Below are 19784 nucleotides of genomic sequence, written 5' to 3'. Positions count from 1 at the left end.
CACTGAACTTGTGCTCAATCAAAACAGTCATTTATGTCAATGAACAAATTTATTGTGGGGGAAGATGAGGTGAGAAATGAGAGAGATTGCAGGATACGGCAATGAAAGTGGGAAACTAAATATTAGATATATCATCTGATACCTGAATTTCCTAGGAGAACATCAGAGTAATGCACATTAAATTCAGTGAGACTGTTGAGTTCTGCACTTGCCCAAAATTATACAGCAAATATAAATGCAGCTACCAGAAAATGGGGGAATATTCTGTAGATCACTTGGGACTCTGTATAAATTAGAAACCACAATGAATATTTTTTAATAAAGTGGGAATGCTGCTGTTGAGAATCAAATAACAGTGCAGAGCAGACAACCCCTGTGAAGGACTCGGGACACTGTGATCCACACTTCATTACTAATCCCAAATAATTCATGGCAATAAAATACCAATGTGGAGGGTTATGAAACAGAAACCAATTCTGTCTTTGGAAGAAGAATCCTTCTGAATAAAACAGGCTAGGAGTTTCGTGTGGCTTTCAACACTGCAAAAAGAAATAAAGCTCAGCATATAGGAAAGTGGAACCCTGTATGGATTTGAAATGTTTCTGTCTTGGTGATGGTCATTTTCATTGACAATGAAAATCACACCTTTTTTTATAGCGGGGAGAAAGCCAGCTGTTCAAGTTAAATTAGCTTTAACTACTGTCAGGTACCCTAGAGGAATCTTTGTCTAAGTCAGCCTTGGTCTCTGAGGATGTTTGTTTCTGTCTGCCATGGAAAACTTAAGGCTTCGGTGTCCTATTGCTTAATTTGATATGTTGCTACTTCAACTAAAATTGGCTAACCCATTTATTTGTAGTGGTCACAGCGCATACACCGATAGCACTGTGATATAAGTTTTTTTCTTTTCCTGGTGACCCCTTCACTGTGCATCATTCAAGCCCCAGGAAGGGGCAGTAAATTTCAGACATAATCCAGCAGCTGATGATACCCAACATCATCAATAAATTATCAACAGCCTCCCTTAAGTATTTGCTTTAACTGCATGGTGGTTTAGAGAGATACTTAGCTGATGTAATCAGCTGGGAAAAATTTATATATATTATATTTATTTATATATATATATATATATGTATATATAGAATCAGATTGAAACATAAATTTTGTTCCCATTGAATTTCATGTTTAACAAAGACTATTTGCCCTGAACTAAGTGGCATTTAAGAACATTAGGTGCTTGAATGGTAGAGTACATATATTTAGTACTTGCCATGAGTATAGTATTATTTGAAAAAGAATAGTAGGGGCAGGGGGTTGTATTGGGAAAGGAGCATTGTGCCCTTTCTTGTATGATCCTGCAGTTGCAAATATCACTTCAGGGGACTCTCAATTTACATAATGCCTGCTGGGAAGGGAAAGCAAGAGAGCTTACTGATGGGGAAAAAAGGATTAAGTGGTGTGTCTCAGTCAAAATCTGTTAGTGTCTTTTCTCCCCTCTATATCATTGGGTCAAGCCAAATTGAGCAATCAAGCATGCCTGGAGGTGTGGCTGTCCTAGAATAATTGTGCCAGTAGAGTGATGTGCATCTCATGGAGGTGTCCTCACCCCATGCCAGCAGTGGCTCAGTGGGTTGCTGTGTGCAAGTCACAGATATCTCCCTCTCATAGATACATTATTTAAGAGTAGGGGAAACTGCCAATTTGGATCTGAATGTTTACTTGCTCCTGCTTCCTCTGGGATGCTAAACAGCTGCTCTCAATGGTCTTCCAATGGGAATTGGTCCCCGCTCCATCTGGTTATCATACAAACCCTTCGTGACTTCACAGGGCTGTTGCTGCTAACTGTGAGGTGGGAATCCACATCGTTCCTCCTCCCCCTGCATTTTGAGAGAGTCCAGCTTTTGGGATGACTTATTTTCCTCTTTAAGCCATATTGAGAAGTGATGCTGGGGGTAGATGCTTGATATTTATCCTGTCATGTTTTTCTCTATTGACTCAGACTTCTCTCCTCCTCCTTGTACAACCAGGTGTATCTCCTCTACACCCAGGTCAGGGATATGGTCCATGCTCTGCCTTCTAACAAGCTAGGCTAGTCATCATGGATGCTCATGCTAGCATTTCTTTGGGATTGTGTTACGGCAGCTGTGATAACTTGTGGATGCAGGCAAGACAGGTTTGTAGGCAGACAAGTTTTGGTTTGTTTTTAATTAGATAAATTAGTATATCTGGGAAAAGCTGGCAGGTTTTTGAACACGTGAGCTATTATTTCAGACCTGAAGACAGACAGATGTGTCCAAGAAGTTATCTGATTTTTCCAGCTATATCGATCAATGTAATGATCAGTATTACCTTATTCTTGAAAATTTTGCCTTTCCTAATTTCTCTGAGGTTGACATGTATCTGTCTCCACCCACCCACCTATGCTGGAAGAAGGAGAATTCAATTAAGAACAACTTCAGGAATGGGAATTACAAAATTGCGCGGCGCTGACTGCTGTGTATTTACATGACTTCCCTCTACTGGTCAGAAGAGGAATATTTCAAGTATACCCTGCCTTCATTTGCTACAAGTTAATAGTTCTCCCTCGGTCCAGGTGCTTGCAAGTGGTTCTTCCCTCTTTGTCTCCTCAAAGCTCTGGCTGGCGGTGGTATGTGCATTAGCTGAACTGGGAAATCTTCAGTGCCGCCAAGATGGTCAGGAGAAATTAATTATGTGTTTGCAGAAGAGTTTAAAGGGAGACATGAAAGAGGCAGGAAGCTAAAGTAAAGGGAGCGGATAATATTAGACAAACAATAAATACCAGAAAACTTATAAGCTTTGTGGTACACTTGGAGGGGAGCTGCCTTGCATTCTTCTGGAACAGCTCCACTAGTAAATAATGGATTTTTAAGTAGAATTATAAAGAAATGGCGCTGCATCCATACAAATTAAAGACAGCTGTGTCAGTATTCAGAACTAGGTGTCAATGTCCAGAACATGTTTGGCAGCTCTGAGAGAGGACAGCCAAAATACCTTAGATGTATTTTCCTGAACCATGACCGCCCTGTCCTAAAGAGCAGTTGAGAGCTCAGGGCTGCTCAGGATGTGCTGGCTGCTGCCACGGCATGGGCTGCAGCAACGCTACACCACCTTTCCCTGGTGCATCATTTATATATGCACAATAGGTTTGGCATAGGGTAAGCAGGAGTAGCTCTGCCTGCGTTCCCCTATAGCTGGGGGAATCCTCATTAAATCAGCTCTAATATTGTCCTGACATTTGGCGCAAAGCATGTGAATAAAGGAAAGAACTGAAAATCCATGAATGAGGGAATCTAGATGGACTGTATCCCAGAGTCTGTGAGACGCAGCTAATGAACAACTCCAATTACCTTTATAAATATCATGGATCTTGGGCAAACCCCCAGTGCCATGAAATGCAAAGGTAATACAAAAGCGTTTGTAAGAAAGCAGCCCAATTTCCTCCTAGCTAATTAAGTCACTGTTAAGCTAACAAAGTCCAATGCACTAAAATCCCACAAGTAGCTCCAGTAAGTCTGTCTGGGAAACGCCAGTTGGATTTGGGCGTAAGACAAAATATCTGTAAGCAAACAAGCCCACAATCGATAGAGTATGCCTGGACCTTCCCCATTCAACAAAGCATATCAATGGGGTGTTAAATCCCACTTGGTCTTTAAAATTTGGCAAAGTCAAGGCCACACTAGAGTGAAACCAAGAGAAACAAATGGGATTGACTTGACTGTACTTTCAGTTACAGCGGTGGAAGCTCGTTGAAACAAATCTGTGTCAGTGTTAATGTGCAGGCAAATCCGAGTTAATATCTGAGAGGCAACATATCACATACGTGGATGAAATGAAAGGTGGCTGGGCTAAACTGACAGCTGAGCAGTAAGAAATCCAACATGATCACTTTTTGCGAGAGTTTTAGCATTAGAGAATGAAGAAAAAGCATGAGATGGCTGCATCAGGGCAGATTCTCAGCTGGTTAAAAAAAGCAACTTCACTGGTCCATACACCTAAAGCGAAGAGGATGGCATTGGTGTATTAAATAATACTGTGAATTATAAATAGAAATTGGCTTGGACAGGAATGCTGCTGTAGAGATTGAAACCTGGCTAATGGACTGTGAACATCGGGCAATTGTTAATGGGAACATATGGGACTATGGGGGGGAGTTGTTTGGGGCACCGCAAGCAGTAATGCAAGGTTTGGCTTTATTTAATATCTTCATTAATGAGCTTGGAGAGGGTGCAGCCAGCGTGTTAATTAAACTAGCAGAAGATATTAAATTGGGAGGTGTATCAAAAAAACCAGCCACTGGTATAGAAATAATGGAAAATGACCTGAGGATGTTATAAATGTAGAGAGAAAATAACAAGGTGAGATGCAACATGGGGAGAAAACAAAGCAATCTTGAGGAAAATAATCAAAACGCGGCTATTTAGAGGGTGGGGGATATTTGGAAAGCAATAGGACTATAAGAGACTGAATGGAGTTAGCAGATGGCAAATGAGGCCCAGTTTTTACTTTTATCTCTATTTTTACTACATTTATTCTTTTTTTTTTTTTCTTTTTTTAATGCCACTGCAGTTACACCTTTGCAATTCTCAGTCTAAATGTAGCACTGTGGGCTGGCACCAGACTGCATGACTTGTGTTGGTAGTTCACCAGAACGAGCAGCTCTGAGACCTGTCTGAAAACTCAGGGCTGCTGGCTCCGACCCGCCTGCCCCGCACAGACCTACGGCCAGTCGCTCTGGTTAGTCATTAGTTACCACCGGCTGAAGCCCAGCAGAGCCCAGTCGCTCTAGATGACCATCTGCACCCCATGTGAACTATTAAACTTAGTTTTAGAAGGCAGTGATTATACCTCTGGTGAGTTAGCCTGAGTACTAGAGCATGCCCAAGGGCAGGTGCTGTAGCTCAAGTGATGAATCTCTGTAGTAACACTATTGTATACGTGAGGGACCCAGGAAGGGCATATGCCAAGGCATAGTAGTGCAGCAAGGAGACAGTTTGCACCTTCCCACGCAGCTGAGATCATGTCTGCTATATCCTGTGCACCAGCTATATTGGGAAGCAGCTTGGGGCAGCCCTGAATTCCTCTGTTTTTGTCTGGACACCACGTCATGGGTGTTGCCACCACCAAATTGCTGGCAAGCGAGGCATAAATAGCAAGCTTTAGGCTAGACACCTGCACTTGCCAGTGGGAAGACTTCCACCAATTCCTCGGCCTTCTCTTTACAGCTGAGGCAAATACTTAACCCCAGACTTAGCTCTAAGCAGGGTCTCGCTTCGGTTTGTCTTACTGTTTTGTCATCTTACTTCATTTTGTTTTTCATCTTACTCATGTGCTTAAAGTCAGAGATGTGCCAATGCATCTTTCTGACAATGGTCCTTTATGTTGCCAACTCTGAAGGGTTTTATAAGTTTAAAATGGCAGTAATATAACCTCAGTCCCTCCTAAGTATAAGGGTAAAATAGCAATTTTCAAATAGCTACAGAAAACTTTAGCTCTTCATTTTCTTATAATTTAATGTTAGTTCCATTGTCAACCTGAGCACATCTACAGATGCTGCCATCATTTGGGAGTTGTTTAATTTATTTACCAGGAACAGTGAACAAAGAATTTCCAGTCTAAAAATATGGTAAGCTTCCATCCAAAAAGAACATCCAATCATAAGTTTAGTGTCCCAGTGGGATATTTTTGTCTCTCATATATAAAATAGGTTCCTCATCTGTACATCTACACTTCACTGTAAATCCTGCAAAGAGCCGTATTGAATTCATCTGAAAAAACTCAATACATAAACCCTGGCCACTGCTACCTTTGCCTTGGGTGCAGGCAGAGCTCAAGAAATTTTACAAAAGCATCAAGTGAGGCAGGTTTTTTTAGTGTAAGACACTAAGCAAATGTTTAAGATCAAAAAGAAGAATCATTGAAGTCTTAAAAACCACTCTTAGCTTGCAGTAAATACATAGGTCTCATAAGGTCTTTCTGGCAACTTTTTGTCTTGCCAGGGTCATTTCTAACGTATAGCTTGAAAGGCACTGCAGTGTCGTGGCATCCAGTTGATCAGAAGAAAGGGAGCATGTGGGTGGGCCAGACGTCATTTATTTTCTTGGTGTCAATTATTGCCAAAAGAGGTTATTTTAGTTGTATGTTGGGGTTTTTTAGATGTAATTATTATGCTAATTATTTCCAAATTTACTGGTTAATTATAATACTAAGATCTTTGCCTTGGTACTTCCAGAGATGTACAAGCTGTGGGAAATGTTTCGTAGCATTCATATATTTCCACAACCCTAAGTCATTTAACAAGAAGGCATGGCTAGCTCCATAAAAGAGCTGCTCTGCATCAAAAAAAACATTTTTCTCAATTTGATTTCACTGCAAGACACAAACGACTTAAGAGGAGCACAAAAGAACTTAAATGTTGGATCTTGGCTTCATTACATCATTGCACAATTCCCTTATCCCTCCGTTTTCCTGGGGAATGAGGGGAAGTAATGGCTATCCCACTGTTGATAGAGGAAGTCTGTTGGATGCCATCCCAAGGAAAATTGGAAAGGCTACCTCAGTTCTTGTAGGGCTAATTGTGTGGCTGAACTCAGTGGGAATGTTGTCCTTGATTTCTGCAGAGGCAGGGTGCAGGATGCACATGGGCATCATTTGGGTATTGCTAAGACGAATGGGTTGACTACAAAGTTGCCGTCTGCTACCTAGACCCTGATTTTTGACCTTTTCCTGTGTCCACAGTGGATGATCAGGGTTAGCAGTGGTTGGAGTTGTTACCTTTGGTTCCTTAGTGCCTGTGACCACTTTGTGATGAAGGAAAGAGGAAGTTTTTCTTTGTAGTAGACTGGGACATTTAACTTTACAAACAAACTTGCAAGTCAGAAACTCAACTATGCAGTCCTGGCACAGGCGACACGTCTCTGATGAGTCATGCCCCTTGGAAAGGTGCACGCTGCACTTACTCAGAGGTTCGAGTGGTGATAGCTTAACCATAAATGCTAGACAGTGGTTTGAGGCTGCCCAGGAAGGTCACCCAAATTTTTCTTTCTCCTTTCTACCTTTTTAAAGTGGAAAGTGGTGGGAGGTGAAAGAACTGCAATTATACCTGTTGACAGAGAAATAGTGGAGAAGCTGTGAGGTTGGTGGAAACTGTGCTTGCTCACTGACTTCACGGGGACTGTGGTGCTGTGTAGCTGGTGAAGATTACCCTACAAAACTCTTGGGAAACTTGCTGACTCTTCCCACACACCAGCCCCAAAATAGAAAATAAGATCTGGACCTCAAAGAGAATGCTGAGCTCCAGAAAGCTGAGTGCTTTCTGCCTGAGAAGATTAAGGAAATCTTGCCATTGCATGTCACCCTGCGGGAACTACTTTGTGTGCCTTATTTTAGTATCAGCTGTATGTGTATCAGGTGCTTTTAGAAGCATTCTTTTCACTATAGCTTCTGAAAAACTATATGGAATTCCTTTTAGTTGTGGGTGGGGAGACGTTCATCTTTTTAAATCAAGTTTTGAAATCTTTGTGAACTATTTATTGAAAAATTGAAACAATTGATTTGTTTATGTTTGTAAGAAGTGTTTATACAGCTTACACATGAGCTGTAGGATGGGAGTAGTACTGGAAGTCCCATACTGTTATGCATGAAGATATTTTGATACGTTGGGAGAATGTAAGCAAGTAAGTCAGTGGATTGTGACTTAATGATCTGGAGCAGAGGCAGAATTTGGGGGAGTAGTGGTAAGGCATTGCTGGAGAAAAAAGTAACAAATGGAAAACCTGAATGATGACTTAGGCTAAAAACAACAGTGCAAAAAGCTGAACAAAATTATATATGTATGCATATGGCACAATACAGTCCTTTTTAACACATCCAACACTTGGCTTCACCTTGGGAGAAACAGCCTGTGAGTGCGTTTTAAGTGTTTTGCCTCTGCTGTGAATACCAGGGGCAAAGCAGCACACAAGGGGACATCTCTAAACCTAGTTTATGTCTTTCTGTAAATATTGAAATACTGAGGATTCTGTTGTTCTTGGCGTAGACATGCAATCCACCAGCAACAAGACTGGACCTTTTGATTAGTTGACAGATCACATATAACGGAGAAAGCTGCTGCTGTTCTACCTTCTCTTAAAACCACATCCACCTTAGTCCATCTGAAAACATCCCTGCTTGACAAGAGTTCCTGAGTGAGAGAAATTTTTTTATATGTTAGTCATATGCCAACACAACATAATGAAGGGTCTTTTGAAGAAAGCAGTTGAAGTTGTGTCTGCTTTCGAGTGATCCACTTGGTTGGGTTAGTGCATGCTGGTGGCTTACCTTCTGCTAACAGGTTCTTGAATTGAGGTTGGTGGTGAACAGACCAGAAGAAACAAATTTTATCAAGTATAGCATGGCTCGTACTGTGAGGGAGGAAGCAGGTAAAAGTATTCTATTGATGCATATTGAATTTCTAGTTATTAGTTGAATGGAGCGCTTTTCCTAAGCACGCCCCACAGGTTTTCATATTAGCTCAGAGTCTGGGCTCACTTTTGATGGGGAATATTATGCTTGCCCAACTACCAGAAGCTTCTTTCTTCTCGAGGCAGGATAGGACCAAAATGAGGGCCTGAAATATGTTTCCCTCAATGTTTAAAATGCATCATGTGTGTGACAGAGATTTTGCAAGTGGTGTTTCAGCAATAAGCATTGATCAGGCTTTTGGTTCTTTCTGATCCTGCTTACCGAGCAACCACTCCTAAGAGGCTGTAGCTGCTGGCAAGGGGAGGCATTAGTGTTTGATACGGGAGGGAGCAGACAGCGAGAAGGGGAAAATACAGGTTGAGTGTCAGGAAAAGTGTCATCAGTAAGGTCTGGTGGGTGCTTGGATGACTGACACATCTCCCTGCACAGTGCAGGATGGTAGCACAGAAGGGCTCAGGCAGCAAAGGCAAGTTTTTCTTCCTTCTCTGAAACCTCTAGTGAGGATAGCCTGAGCTCTAGTGCTCACTGCGCTGCTTTAGTCAGCTTAGCTACTGCAGCTAAGTCCCTGCAAAAGCACCAAGGATTGTCTCTTTAAGAGGATTTATTGGGCATTGTCATCAGCTGCCACTTCTTGGCCACTGTGATACTGGGGACTCTGCTCAGAGGTAGCTAGGGTGAAGAGGCACTCATAGGAGCTGGGCTGTGAGCAAGGGTCTGGTCTGTGTTGTTTTCTGTGATTGACTGTAGTTGTGTGGTGGCAATGACTTTCCCGTTGGGACTTACAAATTTTGGTGGGAACACCTATGGGCGCGGGAGGCTCTTTGCATTCCCACAATAACTCCAGTGAGTTCAAGTTGTCAGGAGACTCTGACCTTGACAGCATAACCCATACGGCAGTGGGGGAACGTCTGCCAAGGAGAAAGTCATTGGCCATCTCTGTACTGTCACAGCGAAGAACGGCAAGACAATGGCAAGGGTTAAAGCTCTGAGCAGAAAGCACAGGGAGCCCACCCAGAGAGATTTAACTGCACGCCTCTTCTCCTGCAGCGCATGCATGAGTGTGTGCATGTGTGTGTGTACAACTTTAAAATTCACTGCTGCCTATTTTCCCTTCTTCAAAATATCAACCAATTTCTAGTGCCAAGGAACCTAATAATCTATTTATTACAATGAGACAGACAGTAAGTTTGTGTAGGGAAATGTTAAGGCAGTGCACATTGATCATGCTGATTTAGGACAGTACTGCCATCACAGCATTTCCAGAGACAAAATCTTTGCAACTAATTGCATTATAAATTCCACTAAACCATTTTCATAAGGTATTTCCCTAAGATATAAGCTCTCCATCAACAATAAAACCAAAAAGAGCAAAGAAGCAGTTGTGGGGTTTTTTCCTAGTTAAATGCTATATGAAAGTAAGACAAAAGAGCGAGGAAAAAATGCAAATTGTGTTAATTAAATGCTAAGTCTGCTGTAAGAGGCTAGTTTTAAACACCATGGGACATACTGAAACTCATAGAGATTTTTAAACTGAAAGCCAAAAAAGTAGAGTCTTGAGATCTTTGTCCTCTGATCAAGATGGTCCTGAGCCATGCCAGGTCAGGATTTTGATGTTACCAAATTTCAGAGGTGGTAATCCTGGCATGTCATGAATCTTAACCATCCTAAAAAATGACCCAGATGAGGCCTGGGTGCTGCAGTGGAGTGTAGCAGTGGGAATCAGCTTCTTCATCCTGCTGGGATGGCCTGTGGCCACGGGGTTACACCGCCTGCAGTGGGTACCCTGGGCTAGAGACGCCGGTAGGAAACAGCAGTCACCGTGCACAGCCAGTGTGAACACCTGTGGTGCTCACCAGAGAGCAAGTCCCCCAGATACTCGGTGGTAGTACTTAGCAGAGTGCATTTTTGTAGGGGATCTCATATGTTTTTATCAAGTTGGGTCAGAAGACGCTGAAGCACAGAGCACTTAACTGGATTTCCAAAGGAAGCATAGCAACCAGCAGAGGACTGAGCCTGGCTTCCTTGTTTCCCATCTTCCAGCACAAAGCAGCAGACTGTTGCCCACACTATTTCAGTATTTCTTTGGGTTACTGGGAGCGAAGCATGACATTTCTTTCCTTCTTTTCATATTGAAGGGCACAAATTCTCATTCCTTGGAAATATCTGTCACTTTGAGCATACCTATACAAATTCTCTCTTGGTTCCTGGAAGTGATGTGCTGTGAGCTCATTTTAGAGACTCCAGGCAAGGAGAGACCTCAGTCAGACCACGAGGAGGCTGGGTGTCCCCCGGTTTTCATGTATGAGATGTTTCAGGTAGTGCCTATTTCCAAAAAAGTTTTTTCAGTGGTTCAGCAATTGAGAAATTTCTTTGCCATGGTACTTTTGCCATACTTTTGCCTTTCTTCCTAATGTCTTGTATGAAACTGGGAGTCACAGCCTCCAGGGCTGCTGTAGCTGTCAGTCTGTTGTCGGGTTAGAAGAAAGCATTTTCTTTTCTTCCTCCTCCTCTCCCCCTCCCCATGCAGCAAAATAATTTGATTACAAAGAAATTGGGAGATAAATGTACCGCCTGTGGTCTTCTCTTTGAGCCTAGGGGTAGCTCTGAGCATTTCAGCAGTCGCAGCTGGGGTGCGGCTCAGCCCTGACCGCAGTGGCCATGTGCTCAGGGTGAGACCCTGCTTACAAACTGCAGCCTCCTAAAAGTTGGGCACCTGCTGCCGGCAGGTTGCCCCACTGCTTCCGGGACTGGGGGGGTCAGGGGCTTCCCCAGAAGGCAATTTTCATCTGCACCTGCCTTCACACAGGAAAGGAGATTTCTCCTCGCCTTGGTGATGGAGCCACAATGCCTGAAGTTTAGGTGGCTGAAGTTAGATGGGTCGAGTAAAGCTAATGGAGTTGGGTATCTCATGGACTTGAGCATTAATTAATATTCATCTTGCCCTGAGCTGGGTTAGGTATGAAGTGTTTGTCTCATGGGGGAGCTGAGGTAAAGCGGTTCTCCCAGGAGCATCGGGTTGCAGCAGAACAACCATTAGGTCCCAGGACTAGATGCCTCCTTAGTTGTCTCCATCTCTGCTGCAGACAGGAGAGACACTCATACCCTTTTAAAATGTACTGTGCCCCGATCATGAGGATGCTGTAGCAAACACACCTAGTGTTGACTCCCAGGTCAAAGGAGTGAGTTCCCTGCATGACAACCATTAAAGGTGCATTAGGAATGGCACAGGCCAGAGACATGTATAAGAAATTTAAGCCAGGGGTTAGTTGAACAAACTGTTGTAAAAGTTCCTCAGCCAAATTCACAGAAATCAGATGACTATAAAGATGCAGGAGAAAGTTTATAAAATTATTGCATTCCCCCTCCCAAATGGGATTTCATCCTTGTGCATATAGGTAATGGCTGGCATAGCAATGGGCTTTAATCTGGGGAGAGGGGGACATCTGCTTGCTGGTGGGAAAAGTAATAGTAATTCTTGGAAAAAGCAGAGAAGGGGGGAAGCGGGGGGTGGAGGGGGGAGAAAAAAACATTTATTTTTATGGTAAAAGGGGCATTTGTGGTTCTCATTTTTGATGTTATTGTTGCCAACAATTGTTACGTGGTTGTTAAATTTTTTAAGTCATTTTAGTTTTTTCCAAAAGTGACCATGATTTGTTACTTATACTGTAGCTTACAGAAGTGACACACTTAATATCGGGGGGTCCAAACCTGGATATCTACCAATGGAGATGGAGATCAGGTAAATGCACACCTGCTCTTCCAAAGAGAAAAAGCTGCTGTTTGGCAACTGGTTTGAGAGGGAGCTGCAGGCTATAACACAAACATTTTTGAAGAGATTAGATTGAGTGCTGCCATTAATCACCAACTTTTGTGTAGGCCCAGCATGGTTTTGTGTGACAATGATGTTCAGACAACATGCCATCTACCAGGAGACTCCAGGTCTCTGGAGAAGGCTCTGGGTTCTGGCCCTAGCAGTAGCTGAGTGCAGGTCCACCAAAGGAGACCTGGCAGGAGCTGTGGTCCCCCGCAAGACTAGCCCCATAGCGAGTACGATGTACCTCTTACTCTCCCAGCCGGAGGGAAGGTGGTGGTGGCTGCAACAGAGACCTTGACGGAGAAGGCAGGTGAGAGGGAGGTGTCTGCAGGTAGAAAAGAGTAATTATGTGGCACCATTGCCATGCCTGTCATCTCCTCTTCTCTTTTACAGACACTTAACAAGAACAATTTGATACCAGATGACAGGACCAACTTCTACCCGTTGCAGCAAACCAACGTGTACACGACAACCTATTATCCCAGTACACTGAACAAATATGACTACAGGCCCGAGGCCTCCCCTGGAAGGACCTTTACCAACAGCTGATGATGGACAGATCCTACAGGACTGGATCACTTCCTATATGAATTTTTTTTTAATTGATTTTATGGACAAAATACTGGCCCAGCCTCTAGATGTAAATATTGTACAGTAGGGTCTTTTTTTTTTTCCTTTGGTTAATTGTATTTCTCGTAAACAGCACATCTCCTTACAAGGACAAAAATGCATACGGACCATTCTGCAGTGCTTTTGTGGATATTTGGCTGGAGATGGCTCTTACTACTGCAATTGCTTATGGCTGGAAGATCAGCATTGCTGTCCAAGGCCGACATCAAGGAGGTAGCTGTGTGCTGGGTTCAGTGGCCACCACGCAGCAACAGACAACACGTGGGTGCACTCTAAGCAAGGCAAGAGGTGACCTCCTGGGGCAGGGGTGTCTGGTGAAGAGCATCCTTCCCAAGACAGGATAGCAATGGTGCAGTGGATGACACACAGCTCATGAGACAGGCTGAGCAGGACTCCATCGTGCCAAGAACTTGAAGAATATTTTCTTTTTTATTTTCCTTTTTTATTTTTGTTTTTTTATGTTTATGCAAAAAAAAAAAAAAAAAAAGTAGTAACTTTCTAGGGCAGTGTTCCCTGTATCTTCAACAGAATCTTTTCGTATTACAGGAATTACTCTTTGCAGCCTTCTTTGGTAATATTGCAGTTCAGCTGATGAGAAAAAAACCACACAAACAAAGTGCATTACCCAAAGAAGCTTTCCAGAATGTTTCCAGTCTTAATTAAAATAAAATTATACAGGCAGTGAGACACTGAGAAAAGTAAATGTTGGAATAACATCGGAGACATGAACTTGGAGTGCCTAACAAACAAAGATGTTTATATCACTGGAAAAAAAGATGTGATGATTGCCGCACAAGAGCCATGGGCTTTTTTTGCTTTCTTCCTTTTTCTTTTTTTCTGAGACAGCGTTAACTCTTTTTGTTCTAGCTTTGATCCTGATTGCGTCTGCCAGGAGAGCCAACTTTAGAGGCCATGCTCTTCTTGTAGGATATCACCATGCTTTGGGCTATTTTTTCCTTTTGTTTTATTGTTGGGTTTTAGTTCATTTGCATTCAAAGAGTGAATAATTCTGACTTTGCAAGGGGAGGGAGGGTATTTTTGCAAGGAATGTTTCCATAGTTTGACATGACCCAGAAAGTCTGCTGCACATTCTTATAGTGTCTTCCAGTCAGTACTTTACGAAATAGTAACACAGCTGAGTAATGTGCGTTGTTTGCCAATATTTCTTTTATTTTTCTGAACAAAAACAACCCAACAAACAAATGCTGCTGCAGCTATTGAAGTAAATTGGGGTGGCAGCATTATTAAACAGTATATCCAGCCTTGAAATGTAATTTTGTGTATGTGTGTGACTGTGTCTATAAGAACTGTATTAGTTTGATGCAGAAGCCATGTTGTCTACAACCAGATGTTTGTCTGACATAATTGTTTGGCAAAAAGGAAACTTATTGCTGGTGCTTAATGTACAATTACATCCAGTGTGTTAGCAACGTGAACAAGTTCACCACTGTTATCATTCAGTGTTTCTAAATATTTATAATGAACTCCTGATGCTAAGGATTTTAGAATGTTGCAATACTGAGCATGAGATAAAAATACACCCTGAAACGCGCATGAGCTCCATGTGGTCCCGAGCTTGGCTTTGTTGTCTGCATCTTTCTCGAGCAATTGCCATGCCCATGCTTGGCCACTGACTTCCCAGCAGTCCCGTTTGTCTTTGCCTTATTTCAGATTTTGCTGTAAGCCTACATCGATCGTTCCTTAGTGCTATTCCTTTGCATTTGCTTGTTTGGAAGCCCAGCTTGGGCTGTGTACTCAGCTCTTTCATGTAGGCAGCTGGTAGGAAATGAAGAGAGGCTGTGTTGCTCATGACAAGTGTATTGCTTTTCCTGTGAGGAAAAGCCAACATGGCTCTGTAAGCCTGTGCTACGGTGGTTTGACCAGAAGGCAAGAATAAAGTAGGCTCCCATTTTCAAATTACTTTGTGCGACTTCAGTTTGCAGTGATTGAAGGCTGTAGGGATATTTGTAATAAAATGGGCTCGTTAGAACTGCCACGAGAACACCTTAAGCTCAGAGGTGCCCGTCATTTTCAGCAGTTGTTTTTCTGATTCAGCAGCTCATTCTGCTTCTGCTCTAGTCTCATCAGGTGAAATAGAGGGAACAGAGGAAGGCAAAGGGTGGTGGTGGTGATTCGTGCTGTTAAATGGATGTATTTGCATTTGAAGCAGTGGGGGTCAGGAGCTGATGAAGACCTTGAAGCTCTTTGCTGCAACCTTCCTAGTAGGCACAGTGGCTCAGCCGCCCCGAACCGCCTGGCAGCGTGGCCATGGTGAGAGTGGCAGGAGTGAATCAGGATCTCCAGGGAAGCAGGAGAGCACTGGTAGCAGGTACCAGCACCTGCAGGGAGGCTCTTCACAGGTCCCTAAATCTTGTTTGAGGAGGAATGCCTCTGTGCCTCGTGCCCTGTCTCAATGGATTTCCATGTCGCCCCTCAGCAACACTGAAAATCCTGAATTAAAGTAGTTGTAACAAGTAAGTAGCCTAGGGGTTGAAAATTATTACATTAGACTATCAGGATGGGATTTTTCCAGCTTTGATTTATGTGATTCAGAAGGAAACATTGGCTCCCAAGAATACTCTAGCCATTGTAAAATCAAAGCCATCTCCAAGCTTCCCCTTCAGAAGGTTCCCTGTATCGATATATTCTGCAATTACCCTGCATGTGGCAGGATTGCAGCTGGAGTTTGGGGGGATGCGAGCAAGTTAAACTTGGCAGTTATTTCAATTTTATGTTTTTCCTTTCTTTTTTCCCCCCCTCCTTAAACATTTTTCCATTTTTAGCGTCACAGAACAGCATGATGTAAACTGTTGGGTTTGTTTGGTTTTTTTCTTTTTTCCCAAAGTGCAACATAGCAGCTGAAATTATTTAAATGTTCAGCTCACCAGGATAGGTCATTACTGCCATTGGGCTTAGGAGGTGGGTATTTTGTAGGCTGTTGGAGAGCAGATGCTTTGAGGATGGTGCATGTGGCTATAGTTTCATCAAGGCATTCCTTCTTACCAGGCATCCAAATGGATTCAGCCCTTTTTCATGTAACTGGCAATCACAGCAAGGGTCTGTAGACTCCATTCGAGCAGGAAGTAGAATCCAGGAGAGAGGAGAAGAGAGCAAAGAAAAGAAATCAGAACACTTATTGCTCAATTAATGTTTGCATGATAGTGCAGTTCTTTAAGGATGATGTTGATGCGGTGTGAGGGTTGCATTTTTTAGGAGCTCTCTAATGCGTGGCAGGTTAATGACACCATGTACAGTGATATTCTTGCAATCCAGGTAATTCAGCAGCTTGATCATCAGGTCTGTAATATCTGTAACACCTTGAAATGCTCCTGCAGCTGGATGTTAAGCTTGCTAAAATTTCCTATTCCTAAGGCCATCTTAAAGTACACTGGAAATGCATTCAGTTTGGGAGAACTGCTTTCCAAAAGCCTCATCTTGCTGTATATATTATTCTTTTCTTTCACTTCTAAGACAGAGAAGGGGAAGCCTGGGCAGTTCCTGTGTTGGTCTAGAGACACTGGTTCTCTGCAAACTCTTTAGATAGGGTTCAGGTAGACAGTATGTAAAATATGATGGAAATCTTACAGCTAAGTATGTAGCGGAAACGTCTTTAATCAGGCTATTCTTCCTTTTTCCATGGATGTGGCTGCCTTTCTCCCTCAGGAAGGGGTGTGCATTACAGTGTTATCTAAACTGTATTGTGCTGTTGCTGTCAGGCTTTACTCAATCAGCTATCACCCACCAGAAATAACTTGTACAGCTCACTAATAGACAAATCACCTGACGATCAAACCACAGCATAAGAGGTGCTGTCGCTCTAAAGGTGCACTTGAATGTTCAGCATATGAGCCAGGGCTGCTCTTAAAGATATGAACAATACAGATGGAGAAGAATATGTATTGTCTTAACACCAATGTTCCTAATGCCTTATGTTCAGAAAATGAAATGGTTGGTTTGAAATCAACAGAGTAGGAACAGAGTCCATGTCTGATGCAGACAATTCGACGCCTCCAGTGTTGATCTGATGTTAAGCCCACCTAGAGAGAAAATTGCTGTCCACTGAGATTGATTTATTCTTTGTACCAAATGTAGTGGGGGAGAGTTATATATATATAAATACATATATATATAAAAAATGTAAATGTAAAGTTTGTGTAACAACTTGCTCTTTTTTGTAATAGTGTATACATCTATCAGTGGATAGATAACAGTATATATTTATAATATATACACACACAATATATATATTTAGCAAAATGCCTGCAGGGGAAACTTAGAATAAGAAAGGCAGTGCTGGTATTCAAATTCTACAGGGACAAAGTGAAAAAAAAAAAATGTAAAAAAATAGTATCCTTTCCATTAGTTTTTAAAAAAAATGTTTTTGAGGTAAATGAAATAATAAATATAATTTTTTAATTGAAAAGAAAATTGATTTTTCTAGTTAGAAATGCTGATTCTCCCCTAAATCATTCTGGTTAAGAATGATTAAGAAAAAGAGTCTTGTTACTGCTTATATTTTCTGAATAAGCCTCCCAAATCTCTCATGTGTATCACACTATTGTTTTTGTAATTATAAGTAGGGAGTAATTCTGCAAAAAAAATGAAAATAGCAAGTAGGAGTAACAAATATTGTACCATTAGAGCAGAAGACATCATCTATCAGGACAGGGAAAATGCCATCTTCCATGCTAAAGAAGCTAGCAACTGCCTTCTGAGTTATCGATTGGCCCTGTAAGCCCTGCCTCATAGTCACACTAGGGGGCTTCGTTACAATATTTAGGGAAGAGAAGCCCTGCCAAACCCATGGCTTTTGGTTTTCAGAGGAGTCCAAAAAAGCCACCAGGCACCTGGTGCCCTGGGTGTCTCTGGAGCTTCCAGCATCAGTGGCCAAGGTACTACATCTAATCCTCCCACGAACCAGCCCACACGCATGGCAGGGCACAGCACCCCTTGGAGCTGTCTGCCGTAACAACCAGACACACCCAGTAAATTGGGTTTGAAGGATTAATTTTTTTCCCACAGATCACTTTAATGCCCTCATGACCAAGGCCCAGACCTGAACAGGTGAATCTCCCCCTTAGGCTTGTTAGGAGGAAAGTTCAGGCAGCTTCAAGAGCAGATTTGGGGTAAGTGAACAAATCCACAAGTTTTGATGCTGCCCGATTGCCAGAGCCTTCAAAACCGTAGAGAAACCCCTCTGGAGCTGGGTCCTTGTGGGACTCACCCAAGCCTCAGCTGTTCTGCCTGGAAATTAGTGTCTGCATTAGTCCTGGCTGGAGGAGCAAAACCAGCAACCCACTATTTAGCCACAAATACAAGTGCTCAGTCACACTCAGCACTCGTTTGGGTCTTGAGGGTTTTTTTCCATTCTGCCTTCAGCCTCAGCTGCAAATTCACCCCTGCTATTTGAGAGGGTTCAGTGCACTTGGCTTTCTGCAAGTCCCAGCCACGATTTGCTTTTAAACAAATCTGATCATGAAAAGTATTAACACTGCACTCTAGTTCTGAAACCTCCGTGAGCGGCGCACTGTTAATTCGCATGCGGTGGAGTCAAGCAGAGGTCAGGGTGGATGGGCCATTAATAACTGAAGCAAAAATGGTTTTAGTACCAAAATGTCAAACAACGTAAAAGCCAGCCAGCTGCACGACAGTGTGGTTTCCATCCACACACCCCTCCTTAGATGACGACCAAACCTGCTCATACTTAAAAGTTATGCAGTTAATTAGGAACATTCCCACAGAGGAAGCTTTAGGGAGGATGAATGGTATGTGAGATGGAAATGATAGGATTATCTTGTAATTGAGGTGGGAGAGTGACAGATGCAATACCGGATCTTGGATACATGGGAAATAATTATACGAATGCAGAATGCTTGCCCCAAAACAGCAAAACCTGGAGAATATTATTGGACTCTGTTGTGAAGGCACATCACCCTTCCTATGCAATTGAACTTGATGGTACTTTAGTATAAAGGTGACCTAGACTGTAATCACTGCCTTTAGACACTGTGAATTTTTTTTGGGTACTCTGTATTTTTATATATTGTACAATGTAAAGAATAATTCAGAAATAAAACAGACCAACCTGGCAAGCCTCTGTGTTATTTCCCCTCCGTGGCTGATCCGTGGTGGGGCCAGGGCTCCTGAGCAGCACTGGCAGGACAGGTCAAGAGGGACCACAAAGGAGCTTCCTTCCAACACTGGTGGTCAAGGCAATGCAAAATTCGCTCAGCTGCTTGTGTAGGGATGGGGAATTGCAGCATGCATCCTTCCTCCCCATCTGCACTCCAGCTGCATCCTGAGGCCCACATTTCGAGTATATCTGCCATGAGTTGTAGACTCTGTGGTTACAAAATTGTGTTACTGCATATAACACCAAAGTCTGTCACTGCAGTTTACCTCCCCTCCCACACAAACAATGCTGGCGTACAGCACCGCACCAAACTTGGGGTGGCCTTTGAAAAAGGGTATTTCTGAGTAAGGTGCCTGGTGAGGTACGACCAAACCTGTCTGAAATTTTGGGTGCCAAATCCACCTCCAGTTCTGCACTACACGTCTCTCCCCAGATCTCCGCCCGTGATACTGAGTCTCCAAGGACACAACTGCTCGCTGTGCCCCGGAGACTGGCTGGCTGCAAGCAGCAAAAATACGCTCATCTTCTGCAGAACCTTTCAGGTGTACGTGCTTAGCTGCAATGAAATCCTATTGCTGCTCCTTCACAAGCCCTACATATTGATGCGAAAAGTTATAAAAAGCTGAGGGACATGTTTTGATTGAAGGATGATTGTAGCCTCGTATTGAAGAACGTTATAGCTCTTGTTGCATTTATTAATCAAAGTAAAGACCATGAAAAGTGACAGAG

The 19784-nt window shown here is 42.8% G+C and overlaps 1 protein-coding gene across 4 annotated transcripts in view; it reads left to right on the top strand.

Annotated features, from left to right (window-relative positions):
* SEMA5B (semaphorin 5B) overlaps positions 1-19014 on the top strand; it is a 281793-nt gene extending 262779 nt beyond the window's left edge. For 3 of the 4 annotated variants that reach the window (XM_055812546.1, XM_055812543.1, XM_055812544.1), the window contains one exon: positions 12686-19014. In XM_055812546.1, coding sequence (XP_055668521.1) covers positions 12686-12841 — 156 coding nt within the window. In that variant the 3' untranslated portion in view covers positions 12842-19014. Of the gene's footprint in view, positions 1-12147; positions 12218-12685 lie in introns of all 4 variants that reach the window. The other variant, XM_055812547.1, reaches the window with a different exon arrangement.
* The last annotated feature ends 770 nt before the right edge of the window (positions 19015-19784 follow it).

This window comes from Falco peregrinus, chromosome 8 (assembly GCF_023634155.1).
Source record: "Falco peregrinus isolate bFalPer1 chromosome 8, bFalPer1.pri, whole genome shotgun sequence".
In the NCBI taxonomy this organism is placed as follows: Eukaryota; Metazoa; Chordata; class Aves; order Falconiformes; family Falconidae; genus Falco; species Falco peregrinus.
The sequence above is the reverse complement of the archived record's forward strand: the minus strand, read 5'-3'. Positions and strand labels throughout refer to the sequence as shown.